Here is a 14,692-nt window from a genome sequence, read left to right as displayed (position 1 = left end):
ATCAGTAAATACAGAAAAAGCATTTAACAAGCTACAACATCCATTTATGATTAAAACAATAAAATGGGCACAGAAGGAAAGTACCTCAATATAGTAAAGACTATATATGACAAACTCATGTAATATTCTTAATGATGAAAACTGAAAGCTTTTCCTTTAAGATCAGGAACAAGACAAGGATGCCCTCTCTCACCACTGTTATTCAACATAGTATTAGAAGTCCTAGCCAGAGCAATCAGGCAAGAGAAAGAAATAAAAGGCATTCAAATAGGGAATGAAGAAGTCAAATTGTCACTTTTTTGCAGACAACATGATTTTTTATATAAAAACCCTAAATATTCCACCAAAAAACTATTAGAAACAATACAGTAAAATTGCAGATTACTGCAGATTTAGTGTACAAAAATCTGTCGCATTCCTATATACTAACAATGAAATTTCAGAAAAAAATTTCTTTTGCAGTTGCAACAAAAACAATAAAATACCTAGGAATAAACTTAACAAATAGTGTAAAGGACTTATACACTGAAAACTACCAGACATTATTAAAAGAAATTGAAAAAGACACAAAGAAATGGAAAGGTATTCTGTGTTTGTGGATTGGAAGAATCAACATAGCTAAAATGGCTGTATTACCCAAAGCAATATACAGATTTAATGCAATCCCCATCAAAACCCCAATGTCATTTTTTCAAGAAACAGAACAAAAAATCGTCAGATTTGTATGGAACCACAAGACTGAATAGCCAAGAAGAAAAAAGAATAAGGCCAGAGATATCACACTCCCTGACTTCAGATTATACTACAGAGAGACAAAAATCAAAACAGCATGCTATTGGCAGAGAAACACACACACATACTAATGGAACAGAATTGAGAACCCGGAAATAAACCCACATATATATGGGCAAATTTTCAACAATGGAGCCAAAAACATACAATGGAGAAAAAAAGCCTCTTCGATAAATGGTTCTGGGAAAATTGGAAGGCCACATGTGTTTGTCACCATACACAAAAATTAACTCAAAATGGAACAAAGACCTAAATATAAGACCTGAAACAATAAAAGGAAACATAGGCACTAATCCATGGACCTTGGTCTTAGGAATTTGACCTCAAAGGCAAGGGAAATAAAAATAAACGAATGGGACTATATCAAACTACAAAGCTTCTGCACAGCAAAAGAGGCCATCAACAAAACAAAGAGGCAGCCTACCGAATGGGAGAAGATATTTGCAAACAACACCTCTATTAAGAGGCTAATATCCAAAATATGTAGAGAACTCATACAACTCAACAACAAAATAACAAAAAATCCAATTTAAAAATGGGCAGACACTTCTCCCAAGAAGACATATAAATGGCCAACAGATACATGAAAAGATGCTCAACTTCATTAGCTATTAGGGAAATGCAAATCAAAACAACAATGAGATACCACCTCACACCTGTTAGAATGGCTGTCATCAACAAGACAAGCAGTAAGTGTTGGAGAGGATGTGGGGAAAAAGGAACTCTCATACACTGCTGGTGGGCCTGTAAATTGGTACAGCAACTATGGAAATCCATATGGAGTTTCCTCAACAAATTAAGAATAAAATTACCATATGACCCAGCATTTCCCTCTACTGAGTATCTACCCAAAATATTTGAAAACATCCTTGAAGATATATGCACCCTGATGTTCATTGTGGCATTATTCATGGTGGCCAAGATGTGGAAACAACCCAAGTGTCCTTCAATAGATGATTGGATAAAGAAGGTGAGGTGTATGTATATGTGTGTGGGTACACACACACACAGGAATATTACTCAGCTATAAGAAAAGATTAAATACTGCCATTTGTGTCAACATGGATGGATCTTGAGACTATCATGCTAAATGAAGTAAGTCAAATGGAAAAAGTCAAGAACCATGTGATTTCACTCATATGTGGAATATAAAAGTGAAAGCAACAAATGAGCAAGACAAACAAAAACTCATAGATGCAGACAACAGTTTAGAGGTTACCAGAGGGAAGGAGGGAGAGGAGAGGTAGAAAAGAGTAAAGCGGGTGACAGAAGGAAATTTGACTTTGAGTAGTGAGCACACAATGCAATATACAGATGATGTATTGTAGAATTGTATACTTGAAACCTATGTAATATTAACCAATGTCACTCCAACAAATTTAATTAAAATAATAGAATATGGCTGAAAGCACTAAATGTTTCTTACGGCTTTTGATTAAAATGTATTTCTTAAGAGAAGCTCCATTCTGTCATTAGAGCCAATCAGTGCATGTTCTTTTGGTATCTGAAAATTTCTTCTATCATGGGCTACGTGGCAAAGACTTTTGTAATAAGGCTTTCATATATGTAATTCGAATACAGTGCATTTTGGCATAATTCAGGAATTCAGCTGTGTACCCGTTTTCCTCCAGGCTTCACTTGCATTTGGTTACAAATAAGGTAACAGTAATATCATAATCCACTTTTCCTGAATTTTCTTTTACCTTCCAGTGCAAAAGTTTTAGGCCTCAGAGAGGCATCCGTTTACCCCTATTATTTCTACAATGCCTAGGTGTCTCACATATGTCACTCATTTAGCTGACAAACCAGTCTATCATAGTCATCAAAAGTTGCCTGTCTTCTGTTCCTTCATGTCAATCTAAGTTGCTTCACCTCTGCTCTTATGGTGTCCACCGTGAAGAAGACACTGATTGGCTAAGGGTATTGTCTCCTAATGCTCCAGAAAGACTGGAGTTTTTCTTGATTCCTCTCTCTCTAAACCCAACATCTAATCATTGTCCAAGTCCTGTTGACTCTTTCTTAAATACCTCCTGAATTCATCTACTTCTCTCCATCCTCCTGCCATTTTCCTGAGTCAGCCACCATCTCTGCTTGCATAAGACAACCCTCCCTGGCATTTCTTCCTCTACTCTTACTGTTCTCTAGTTCATTCTCCATAATATAGTCACTAAAATTCAAATAATATGTTGTGGGCTTCATTTTCAGTGTCCCTGCCATTGCCATTACAATAAAGTCCAAGCTCCTTACTGTGGCTTACTTGGTGTTTACTTTTCCTCTGCCTAGAACATTCTCCTCCCTCTTGACCCGGTTTGTACTCATACTTCTTCCTAGATGTCATTTTCTCCAAGGACTCTTGCCTGAGCCCCCAAGCCCTGTTGGGTGTGTCTCCTACAGGTTCCCATAGTTCCTTGTACTTTTATACTTCAGAGCATAATAAGGTCAGCATTCCCTCATTAGACTGTAAGCTTATTTACATGCCTTCCCTCAGCATCTAATACCATGCCTAGCACATATGTTAATAGTTAACATTTGTAATGGGTCCTTGCATTTAAAAAACATTGTCACATTTTACAGTATCTCATTAGCCCTTCCAACAACCCTGCAGAGCAGATGCTATTACAAGCAAGGAAACTGAAGCATCAATAGATTGATTGACTTTTACCCAAGCAAACAAAGTGAGGAGTGCTGGGACTAAATCAGGAACCACTGTGACCATGATGAATTGTCCTAATCTAGAAAAAGGGGAGATTGGTCATTCTGTCATGTATACTATGTATACTACTGGCATATTTGCAAAAATCCTATAATTTCTGATATTGTGAAAAAATATGAAAGCTATTTTGCTTTTGTTAAAGTTTACTTTGTATTAAGGATGCAGTCTTCTATTTCAGAATGATTTTTCTTCATTTAGAAGCATTCTCGATAATAAAGACCAACATCTTATAAAAAATAGGGTTTTTTGCTTTTACTTTTTGCTTATTTTGTTTGTTTTTGAAGGCCCGAAATTGTTATTCAATGCCTGAGCGTGAATTTGTTACTATACTTAAATGACCTACATTTTAGCAGCCTTTAGTGAGGGCTATAAACTAGTATTTTGTAGAGGTAGCTATAACCTTAGAGATTAGTACTTAAATTTCGAGTTTAATTTGTGATTCATTTAAAGCTATTTTTAAATCCGGGATATTTTCTTCCTAACTAAAATGTGGTAAGTTTCCAACTCTCACATCTCAGTTTTATGCACTGAGGAACGCACCCTCATATCAGCCCTACCTGAAGGTAGATGGCTGCAAAGGTATCTACTGTGGGGAATGTTTTGTACATTTAGTGATTTTTATCTTGGATAAATAAGATCTTACATTGTTTTTAAAAAGGTAAAACTCTGAAGTTCTGTTGGCTTTCTTGTTTCTCATGAACTCAGTTTTTATTATTTAGAATATTTGTCTTTGCATTATAATGCTTTTCAGCATTGTATTGTTAACAAAACAAAGCTAGACCTAGTAGGAAAATAGAACTTCAAGGTTTATAGTATAAATTTGGTCTTGACTTTCTTTCAGTGGCTGCCATGTTTCAGGGATTATTTTCTACAATAAACAAATAGTTGTTTGGAAGGAGTATTCTTGTGAGTGACTTATCATCATGTACTTTCTTCCCACCAAACAGGTCGATGTCCGAAAATCCACCCCCTCTATGGTTGATCGGCTTCAGAGGCAGATAATCATAGCTGACTGTCAAGTATATCTGGCTGTGCTCTCATTTGTAAAACAAGAATTGTCAGGTATGCTGGGACGTTATTTTTCATGGCTTTTGCTATTCAGTGTACACAATTGGTAATATTCTTTTTTAAGAATGTCTCCTATTTCAATCTTTGAAAGTATATGGCACTTCTTTGGGGCATGATACTGATTTATTACTTGGATTTATAACTGTGGAAATTGAAACCACAGTTGCTTGAGGTGTGTTTAGTAGAGTGCTTTTAGTACCAAAGCCTGTGTTCATCCTCTTGTTTCAAGACTGTTCTCATACTTAGAGAAATTACCAGTGTGATAGATAGATAGATAGATAGATAGATAGATAGATAGATAGATAGATAGATAATTTTTTTGTGGGAATCAAGTTGTCATGATAACCTTTACAGTGAAATATAACTGGTTTAAATTGTTATTGAAGACATGAGCATATAGTAAAGATTTCATAATATACTTGAATGACTTACATTTTAACAACCTTTAGAGGGAGAGATAAAGTAATTTCTAAATTAGTTTGTTCAAGGGAAATACTTACTCTGATTTTGTAGCTTTAATATCTTGAGTAGTATAGACTCACATTGAGTTTCTAATAGCTTGCTGTAAGACTGTGCCTAACATTGACACTAATTCTTTTGTTTATGTGGTTACGTGTCTCTCTGATACTGATTGTGGAAACCTCCCACTTTGTTAGATAGGATTTACTTGGGAAAAAAAATTCAAAATGGTAATCAATTAAAATTCACTATCAGAAAAGCATTTTTTCCCAATCCTTAAATGAAGAAGGATGTATTGCTAAGTTTTAATATATACTTTTCTTACTGGACTACCAGGAAGTAGTTCTCTTCAATTCTCCTCTCTCTGTGTCTCTTCCTCTCTATCTCATACTTGAGGATGCTTTGTTTTTATTTGGCTCAAGTCAAAAGTGGAATTTAATTTTTCTAAAATTTGGACTTTCTAGATTTTATCCTTCTCTTGATGTACTATGATTGTTCTTTGGACTTTTGCTTTGGTTCAATTTTATATTTCTCTTTAATCCTCATCTCAGGATTTTCCCAATAACTTACTGACTTATATGGTCAGGGCTTCATAGTTCATATGAATTTTCTATAATGCAGTAGTATAAAATGTCCATTTGGAGTTTTATACTGATGTGTATGTTAAAAAGCAGCAGAACTATCTGGAACTCTTGCATCAAGAAAGGAACTCCAGTGTTTTCTGTGATCTGCTTTTCCTCACATTCAAGGACTTGTTTTTTTTTGTTTTTTTTTTTTAAGAAATAAGATTTATTAAAAATGTATTTTAGGAGAAGATGGGCTATGCTAAGGAAGACTGTAGCCCTGTAGAATTTGGGAAGTAAAAATATAAAAGAAATAAGCGTATGCTCCAAGGGAGGAGTGGAGTCTCAGCAAAGAGGGCTGTAACCCCATGGAAGAGAGAGGTCTGCATTATATTAGGGCTATGATGGATAGTTAAAAAAGTGATTGGCAAGTGAGGTCATTTTGATTGACACTTGGCTGCTATATAACACTTTGCTTAGTGCGCATGCACTTACCCAGAATCTAATCTGTTATAATTAGATTCGTGAACTTCTGTGCATAAACATGGTATAATGACAGTATAATGAGGCTGAGGTTGTGGGCAGGTTAGAGTAGTACCTTCTGCACATGTGTCTGTGGCCAGATTAAACCAGCTATAAATTATGCCCCTCCTGTCCTTTGTCTCTGGGGATGCAGAAGGGATTCTCTAACTACTAGTAGGGTATTCTTTGGGTGGTCTCTAGTCTTGACCTCTATTCCTTTGTTCCCCTCTATTCCTTTGTTCACTCATGTCTGATTAGCTCCCTAACATTTCCCCCTTCAAGTATTAGGGACCCAAATCATTGGGTCAAGGACTTTTTAAGGAGCTAATTTTAGCCATTGAGAAAAATGTTGAGAGAGTAGGATAAATCAATTGTAGTAAAATGTTTGGGGGATTAGGGTAAAGGGAATCTGGGAATTCTTTGTATTAATCTTGCAACTCTTCTATAAGTCTGAAAATATATAAAAATTTGAAAAGTGAGTGTGTCTGTCCATTTGTTTATTCATTGGTTCATTTATCAAATAATTATTGAGCACACACAATGTGCTAGAAACTATGTTACATGAACAAACATAGGCCATGGCACCTGTCCTCATGAAATTTAGAATCAACAGTTAGTAGTATTTATTTTAAAATTATTGTGATTGTAAAATTGCTAAATACTGTTATAGAGAATTTAGAAGATAGAAAAAAGTAAGGAAGAAAGTAAGTCATCGCTAGTCTCACTACTTGGAAAAATCACTCTATCGCTAATGACTTATTTTATGTTTCTATATATTTCTTTTTTCAAAATTGAATATAGAGTGTTTTTCCCTATTTTTTCTCTATTTTTCCCTCTTAGATTATATTATACATATTTCTCCTATAACTCAGTTTCAAAATATAATTTTAAATAATAGCATTAGTTTATCATATGAACATTTTATAATTTATTTAAATAATTCCTCTCGGACATTCAGGTGTTCTCTATCTTTTTTTTTAGGTTAATTGTGAAGCCAGACCTGTTTTATATTTCATCTATAAACTGTATTTTTTTCACAAATTACCTTGTGACCTTGTGAAATGGCCTTTACTTATTTAATAATGATACTTATGAATCAATAATCCTGTTTGTCATTGATTTTTAACACTGCTTTTGGTTCTTCCTGAAGTCATATTATTTATTGAATGTAATATTGATATTGAAATGAAATTCTGACATACATGAAAACCTCAGTTTCTAATAAATATACATAGTGGTCACTTGCTCTATGAATAGCTCAGTATTTGTTTCAAACAAACAAACATAACCAAAAGTGGGCTTCATTTGCCTTTTAGAAACCCACTGGGTTATTAAACTATAAAATATTTATTTACTTTTTTGGTTGGAGTCCATTTCTTAGAAGACATTTTTGATGGAGGAAATTTTCTTGGAGGAAAAACTCCTTCTTGGAGATTTTTGTTATAGGTTCTTCTCCCCGACCCCTTGAGTGGGTGGATGGTACACACGCTCACCTGAGCAACAGTTAGACGTGAGTCTTTGTAAATTTTTTAATGGGTCATACTTTTAAAAGAGTTCTTATCCTTTACCTCATTTGATCTTCTTTATAATGAATTGCTCTATCTCTCTTCATTTTCTCATACTATTTGTCTCTTTTTAATATTCAAGGGCTTTTTTTTTTCATATATTACTTTTGTAATAAAAAGTTATTTTCAAACCTATTTTATGGTACTCACCACCTTAATTTTCATGTTTCCTTTATTTCCTTTTGGTCTTGAAGATAGGCCTCAGGTCTTGCTCTTTTGGGCATAATACATGCTCAGTAAATTTTCCTCAAATGAGATTGTTTTCCTTATTTTATATGTGAGGCGGTTGAGGCTGAATGATTTGGTTGAGGTTGAGTAATTTACACTGCTTGTTAGTGATCACAGAATAGTACCTGATCCGTGGGTTTCTTGTTATATCTGAATTTCTAGTATTCTCACCATTTTCCCTTTACCTCAGTTTCATTACTTGAGCAACCACCCTGTGAGTGGCCCAGAAACCCAGGTTTCTCAGGCCTTCTCCCTCACTACCCATGCCTACTTTCTCCCTAGGTCCCATGGAACTAGCCCCTGAAGTAGTATAACAGCATGCTGCTGACTCACATGCTTCTCCAGGTGACATTCTCTTTTTGGCCATCTTTCTAAAACTGGGTACACTTGTACTTTAAACACTTACCTATCCTGCATCCACCTACAAGGTAAAATCCAATTCTTTCCTTGGGTGGCATGTGAGAACCCGGTTCCCTTTCCAGCCTACCTGCCTTCTTACCGTCGTATCTAGCTAAGCAGAGCTCCTTGCAGTTCTGAATGCCCTTTGCTGCCTTATGCTGTTATACACACTGTCCAACAGCATGGAATACCCCCACCCCGTTTATGTTTCTCTCTGGCCTTTGTTGCTCTGTATGTGCCCCGTACATAGCTAGTCAGAGCATTCATCACACAGCGATACAAATTTTATTTACATGTCTATTAGGCTGTACATTTCTTGGGGCAGGGACCTGTGCCTACCTGCTATCTTTCCCCCCATATTTATTGAGCACTTACTATGTGTCAGACACTGTGAAGTGATAGGTGTTAATGGTCTAGAGATGTAGATCTTGTCCTGAGGCAATTGATAGTTAGGCAGGGAAGAAAGAGGAATAAATTATAATCCAGGGTGATACTGTAGAACGAACTCAGAGTCTGGAGGCTTTGCTAGAACTAGCCAGCTGGGCAAAAACTCAGAAGTGTTCCGAAGAAGAAAGAAAAGTTAAACGTTCTTATAGTAAAAAGTACATTCTTGAGAATTATTAGTCCTGCATTCTTAGCCCTAGGATTGGTCCAGAATGATTATCAGTCAGATGTCAGACGGTCAGGATGATGGATGCCAGGTGGTCTGGAAGATGGGTGCCAGGAAGTCTGGATATGTGAGTCCTTCAGGGGGTAATTAGAGGGGGTTACCTGGAGATCCAGATGTATATCTAGGCATTGATGTATGACTGGAAAGTTAAAAAAAAAATTAAGTTCCCAGGCTAGTTAGAATAAGAACAGAGTATTGCTTTATGCCTTAACCTTCATGGTAGTAATAATTCTAACATCTTGGTAATGACTCCATTTTATATATTCCCTCTCTTTCCTCAATACCTTCACCAGTAGACATATAGTTAGTCATAGAGGTTGCACAGGGAATGAGCAGTTCCTGATCTCTGCCTGGGAAGATCAAGGATCCTTGATCCTGTCTCTGAGCAGGGCTATAAAGAATGGAAGTCCATTTTCTCCTCTCGGTCCCTGGCACCTGATATGGTTCCCTTGCCTAGCATATGGGGGTTTTGTAATATGTAAATTAAAGAAAGGGTGATGCCATTCAGAAAAGTGATACATGATATTGAGCCCCAAGAAGCCCCAAGAATAGTTTTGATTAGAGAAGCGAGTCTGTTGGAAGTCTGTCAACTAGGGGTAAAGATAATAATGAGGAGGTAAGCTGACTAGTAAAAACTAAATCATCTTTTCCCTTCCAAAGTTATGTGGATAATATGAAAGGCAAGCCTCAACTTAGCTTCTATTGTAGGGTTAACTAGCCTCATCTCTGACAAGTGAACAGGCAGAATGCTATGGTAAGAGCTCTCAGTGGAGTCTCCACTGAAACATCTACACAATTTTTTCCAAGATTAATTTGATATAACTTGATATTTTCATCTTCCAGGCAATGCTTGCCCTTTGCCAGGAAGAACCCCCCTCACCTCACTCCCATCCCTGATAAGGGGGCAGGGTTTTCTCTCCCTCCTACATCTCCCAGCTGATTGAGGCTGGCCCCAATAGGGGAGGACAAGCAGTCTGTGGTTTTCTTCTCTCTCTGTCTTCCTCCACAGGCACAGATAATAGTGGCCAAATGATTTATATTCGACCTTTCAGGAGTCATGTGGAAGGATCTTGAATACTGTTTTCTCTGCTTGTTGGGAAGACATGCACTCAAGGGCCACATTGCTATGCCATTGAGCTAAGAGTAAGAGTCCCTCCTGCAGGAGCTGTGGTGCAGTACGCCTACTGTCTGCTGTGAAGCGCACCCTGCCCAATCCTCCCTCAACCTTTGCTCATCCGCTTGGGTTCTGTCTGTGCTCAGATGTTATAGTCACAGTGTTTGGGACTGGGAGTAGTAGAGCAAATCCTGGGGAACCTGTTTCAGTGCCAAGTTGAATTTAGAAAGTAGTAAAAATAAAATCTCTCTCTCTATGTGTATTTGTTTTGCACCTATTTTAGTTTATAATCTTTGACTTCATCAAAATTTTGGGCTCTGTTTACCTGGCTTAAATTAAGGGCATTAATACTTATTACTATAGACTTTAACTTGTCCTTTTAGACACTGGCACCTAATTTCCTTTCTTAGGCAAGAAATTAGACATGCTGAATTAATTTAACTTTTAGTCTATAAAAATGGACTTTTACCATGTTTTTGTTTTGTTTTATCAACTAAGTTGTGTGCAGCTGGCGTTGATGGATTTTTGTGTTTGTTTCTATTGCTGCCACCTTTCCTATAACTCTTCACCTGGGATCTGGATTACTACAGTTCATTTCCCTAACTAGTCCCTTCAACCCCAGTCTTAGAAATTCCCCATTTCTCCTGTGCAGGTCTCCTTCCTTAGCGGGACCCCAGGGGCCTCCATAATCTGAGCGCACCATCCTTAAATCCTTTTGTCCCGTGTACCCTGTTTCACTTTGCCTCTGACACCTTGTCTCTCTGTGCCTTCATGCCTGCACTCCTGTTTCTCTCTCCTGGAATGCTGCCTTTCCCTAGACGGGAGCTTCGCTCCCTTAATAAAGCTGCAGTAGCCTCAAAAACGCAGGATAAAATGGAGTTAATTTTTTCCTCTAAATTTCCAGTTGGGCATGGGTGCCAGGTGGTTTAGAATTTAGAGAGAAAAATTCTCAGTTAGAAGGAAATAAAGTTTTTTTCTAAAATCCCACAACTTATTTTGCACTTTCTAATTTATGTATGTATTTAGTACATTGAAAACAATCGAATGACAAAAAGGAAATAACAAAGAACAATTCACCCATAATCTCAACATCATTTGTTTTCATTTTTCTATATACGATCCAATGGAGCAGATACACACACACACACACACACACACACACACACACACACACACACGTGTGTGTGTGTGTGTGTGTATAGTCTTATGCACACTTATTTTTATCATGTTTTATTTTCTAATTTTATCATGAGCATTTGGAGGGCTGAGATTATTTATGTCTCAGTTCTTTTGTGTTGCTTAGATATCAAGAAAAGACCTAGGCATATAATAGGAACTTAACCAATAGCTGATTAATATTTTTAAGATTTTTCTGGTTTTCTTTTCCTTTCATTTTTTAAAATCCATACCAATGTTTATTTCTCTTCAGTTAGATCCTAGTTGCTTTTGTGTTCTCAAGAATATACATGTGAATATATATGTTAGTTTCCTATTTCTTTTTTTTTTCCTTTTTCTGTTTTTCTATTCAGTCTTTGGCTTTTTGGATCATGACTGAGAGTCATCTTTCACATCTGTGAGTATATTGGATCAGCCCGAACACTTTGCTAGCATACAAAAAAGTTCCAGGGTTTTCTCAAACCTTTCTTTTCCCACAGTACTTTTGTTTAGGAGGTAAAAAGTCTTTGAGCCTCTTGAAGGCAGGATTTGTGTCTTATTTCTTATTCAGTTCCTGAAATTTAGTATTTGCTCAGTAAATATTTTTGTTAAATAGAACTGAGTGAAAGTAGTTTCAAACATGTAACTACTTTTATAATTAAGTTATAAAAATACTTCTCTTTTTAAAAAGCATGTATTGACTGATTTGTTTTGCTTGTTCATTCTATCTTACAGCATTCTTTTCAGTGCACTTAGGCTATAGGAAATTAATAATCTAGAACTTGTGGAATGGTTGTGTTTTGCATTGTGATCCCTTAGGAGATAGTCATCATTTGTTAGAAAATTGATACATTTAAGTAAAATCATAGCTTTATTCCATGAATTGGAGGTCCTCAAGACCCTCAAGTTCAATGATTGGCTTGGAGGACTCGGCCTATAATTATGCTCATGGCTTTGATTTATTACAGCAAAGAAAAAGGTGCATGGGGTGAAGTCTGGGAAATAGGCACAAGCTCCCAAGGTCCTCTCCCAGTGGAGTTGCGTAGAATATGCTTAATTTCCAAGTCAGTGAGTGTCGTGACAGCACAGATGAAATGTTACCAACTGGGAAGCTCATTAGAGACTCAGGGCCCAGAGTTTTTAGGGGGCGCTACTATGTAGACACCGTCTGCTTTGTACGAACCCAGATTTCAGACTCCCCGAGGAAAGCAAGTGTTCCAAATAAAATACATTGTTTATACAAATAATGTAGGTACAGTGAGCCACTCTTATCTGTTCTGTAAATGGTGGGAATCCTCCCAAATCCAAGTTCCCAGATGCCAGACCAGGGCCAACAACGTCGTAAGCAGGTCTCTCAAAGGATAATGATAAGCCTGCTGTGTTAACTCTTTTTCCACACATACCATATTTTCTTAGATCACTTTCAGTTCTGTAGTTAGACCCTTATAAATCAGATATGTTATGTATTTTTTCTGTAATTTACAAATAACTCTTTAAGAACTCCGTTTCCTGCTATCCTAAAGGGCCTGGGAGTGTAGGATAGTTCACGTCTTCTGTTTGTACATTGGGTCAGAGTGTTGGTGCCATATTGGTAACAGGGCCACATGGATGAGGGCTCTTCTGCAGTTAACGAAAGAATGATTTTACAGAAAATTCCCTGCAGAAGACCTCTTTCTCAGAAAGGTGATGATGATGCACTCAGATAAGCACAAATAAATCAACTAGCCCTCCCCTTCTTCATTAGAAGGGAAACATGTTTATAGAAGGAGAAGTTGAGGCGGGACCTGAGGGCTTATCTGAGAGGGGCCAGGGACATCGAGGGCGATGGATCTCAGGTTTTATCTCTGAAGTCCTTTTTTTGGCACACATTCTCAGGAGGGCTCTGTCAAGAAAAATTGCACTAACGGGAAATAATGGAAACAGCTTTAAAAATAAATTTTCACCTTCTGGTGTGAAGTAGCTTCTTTTTTGCCACCCCCCTTCACTGGAACTCGCTGCTGGGCCAGTGATGAGCACTGTTGTCATACACCAATTAAAGCCACCCCAATAAAATGCGGTTAAGCCACTAATAGGCATTAGATAGAGATGAACTGAGGATTCTTTGCATTTCTGCATTTAACGTGTAATGACTTTTTTGTTATTAAACTGGCCATTTGTTCACCCAATAAATATTAATCCTTTTTGTTTGCTTGTTTGATTTTTTTGGCAAGTCTCTATGCTTGGTGCTTGGGTCTAAATTTAGCAGTGAATTACTTAGAACTTGTTCTTGAGGAGAAATGAAACACAGGCTAGGCAAATGTAAGCATTAATAAAAGAGGTTTATCAGGAAAGCTCTTTGGAAGTTCAGAGACGGGATGGAGGCTTATGTTTCACAGAACACATGAAAAAAAGTCAGATTCAAGTGATGCTTGCATGGTTGCAATCATTCATTCATTCCTTCATTCCATATACATTATATTCTATGGTCTAGCTAATGTATGAGGGGCTTGATGCAACAGTGAACAAAATAATACATGGTTCTTGCCTGTGGGTCCTCCAGTGTAGTAAAGGTAAACAGACAATGAATAAAGAATTTAAGCCCTACAAAGAAAAGAAGGTACAATGATAGATGATAATTTTCATTTTTTAAAATTTTTGATTGAGATTCAGACTGTTCTTCAATATTCTTTATTATTAATATAGAAAAATTATTTTTGAATGTTTATTTTTTCATGTCTTTCTCTGCTTCTCTTTACAGCTTATATAAAGGGTGGGTGGATCCTTAGGAAAGCTTGGAAAATTTACAATAAATGCTATCTGGACATCAATGCCCTCCAGGAACTGTATCAGAAGAAGCTAACTGAAGAACCCTTGACCTCTGATGCTGCAAATGATAATCACATTGTGACTGAAGGGGTGTCTGAGGAGTCTCTAAACAGACTGAAAGGTGCTGTTAGCTTTGGATATGGCCTTTTTCACCTTTGCATATCCATGGTGCCCCCAAACCTGCTCAAAATCATCAACCTGCTTGGTTTTCCTGGAGACCGCCTACAGGGGCTTTCTTCACTGATGTATGCAAGCGAAAGTAAGGACATGAAGGCCCCTTTAGCTACGTGAGTAGCTATATTGCAATGCTTTGGTAGATACTATAGTGTTGAAAGTAAGTGCACAACAATCAAAACCTTTCAAGGAAACTTCAGGTAAAATGCCTGGTTGGTTGACATGGTACCATGATTTACATCTTTTAGTACATACAGTGCCGAGGACTATGTTTTTGGTGGTGTGTATAAGCTACCTTTAGAGGACGGGGCACTATTCTTAAGTCTTACTTTTAAATAGGTATAAAGATCCTATTTTTCAACCTGAAGTGATTTTATAAATTTTATAAGCAGTTTTTGTGACCTTGACCATAGCCATTGAGATTCACAATTCTGTCCAGAGCAAGGATTCACCCATTTCTCCATC

General features: G+C 37.0%; 1 protein-coding gene across 2 annotated transcripts in view; it reads left to right on the top strand.

Moving 5' to 3' along the window:
* Positions 1-14,692, top strand: part of TTC39C (tetratricopeptide repeat domain 39C) — an 87,252-nt gene that overhangs the window by 37,689 nt on the left and 34,871 nt on the right. For both annotated transcript variants that reach the window (XM_015595727.2, XM_006920025.3), the window contains exons 4-5: positions 4,453-4,567; positions 13,986-14,340. In XM_015595727.2, coding sequence (XP_015451213.1) covers positions 4,453-4,567; positions 13,986-14,340 — 470 coding nt within the window. The remainder of the gene's footprint in view (positions 1-4,452; positions 4,568-13,985; positions 14,341-14,692) is intronic.

The sequence above is a fragment of the Pteropus alecto genome, unplaced genomic scaffold, assembly GCF_000325575.1.
Source record: "Pteropus alecto unplaced genomic scaffold, ASM32557v1 scaffold146, whole genome shotgun sequence".
Lineage (NCBI taxonomy): Eukaryota > Metazoa > Chordata > Mammalia > Chiroptera > Pteropodidae > Pteropus > Pteropus alecto.
Note: the sequence above shows the minus strand (reverse complement) of the source record. Positions and strands in the feature narration are given on the sequence as shown.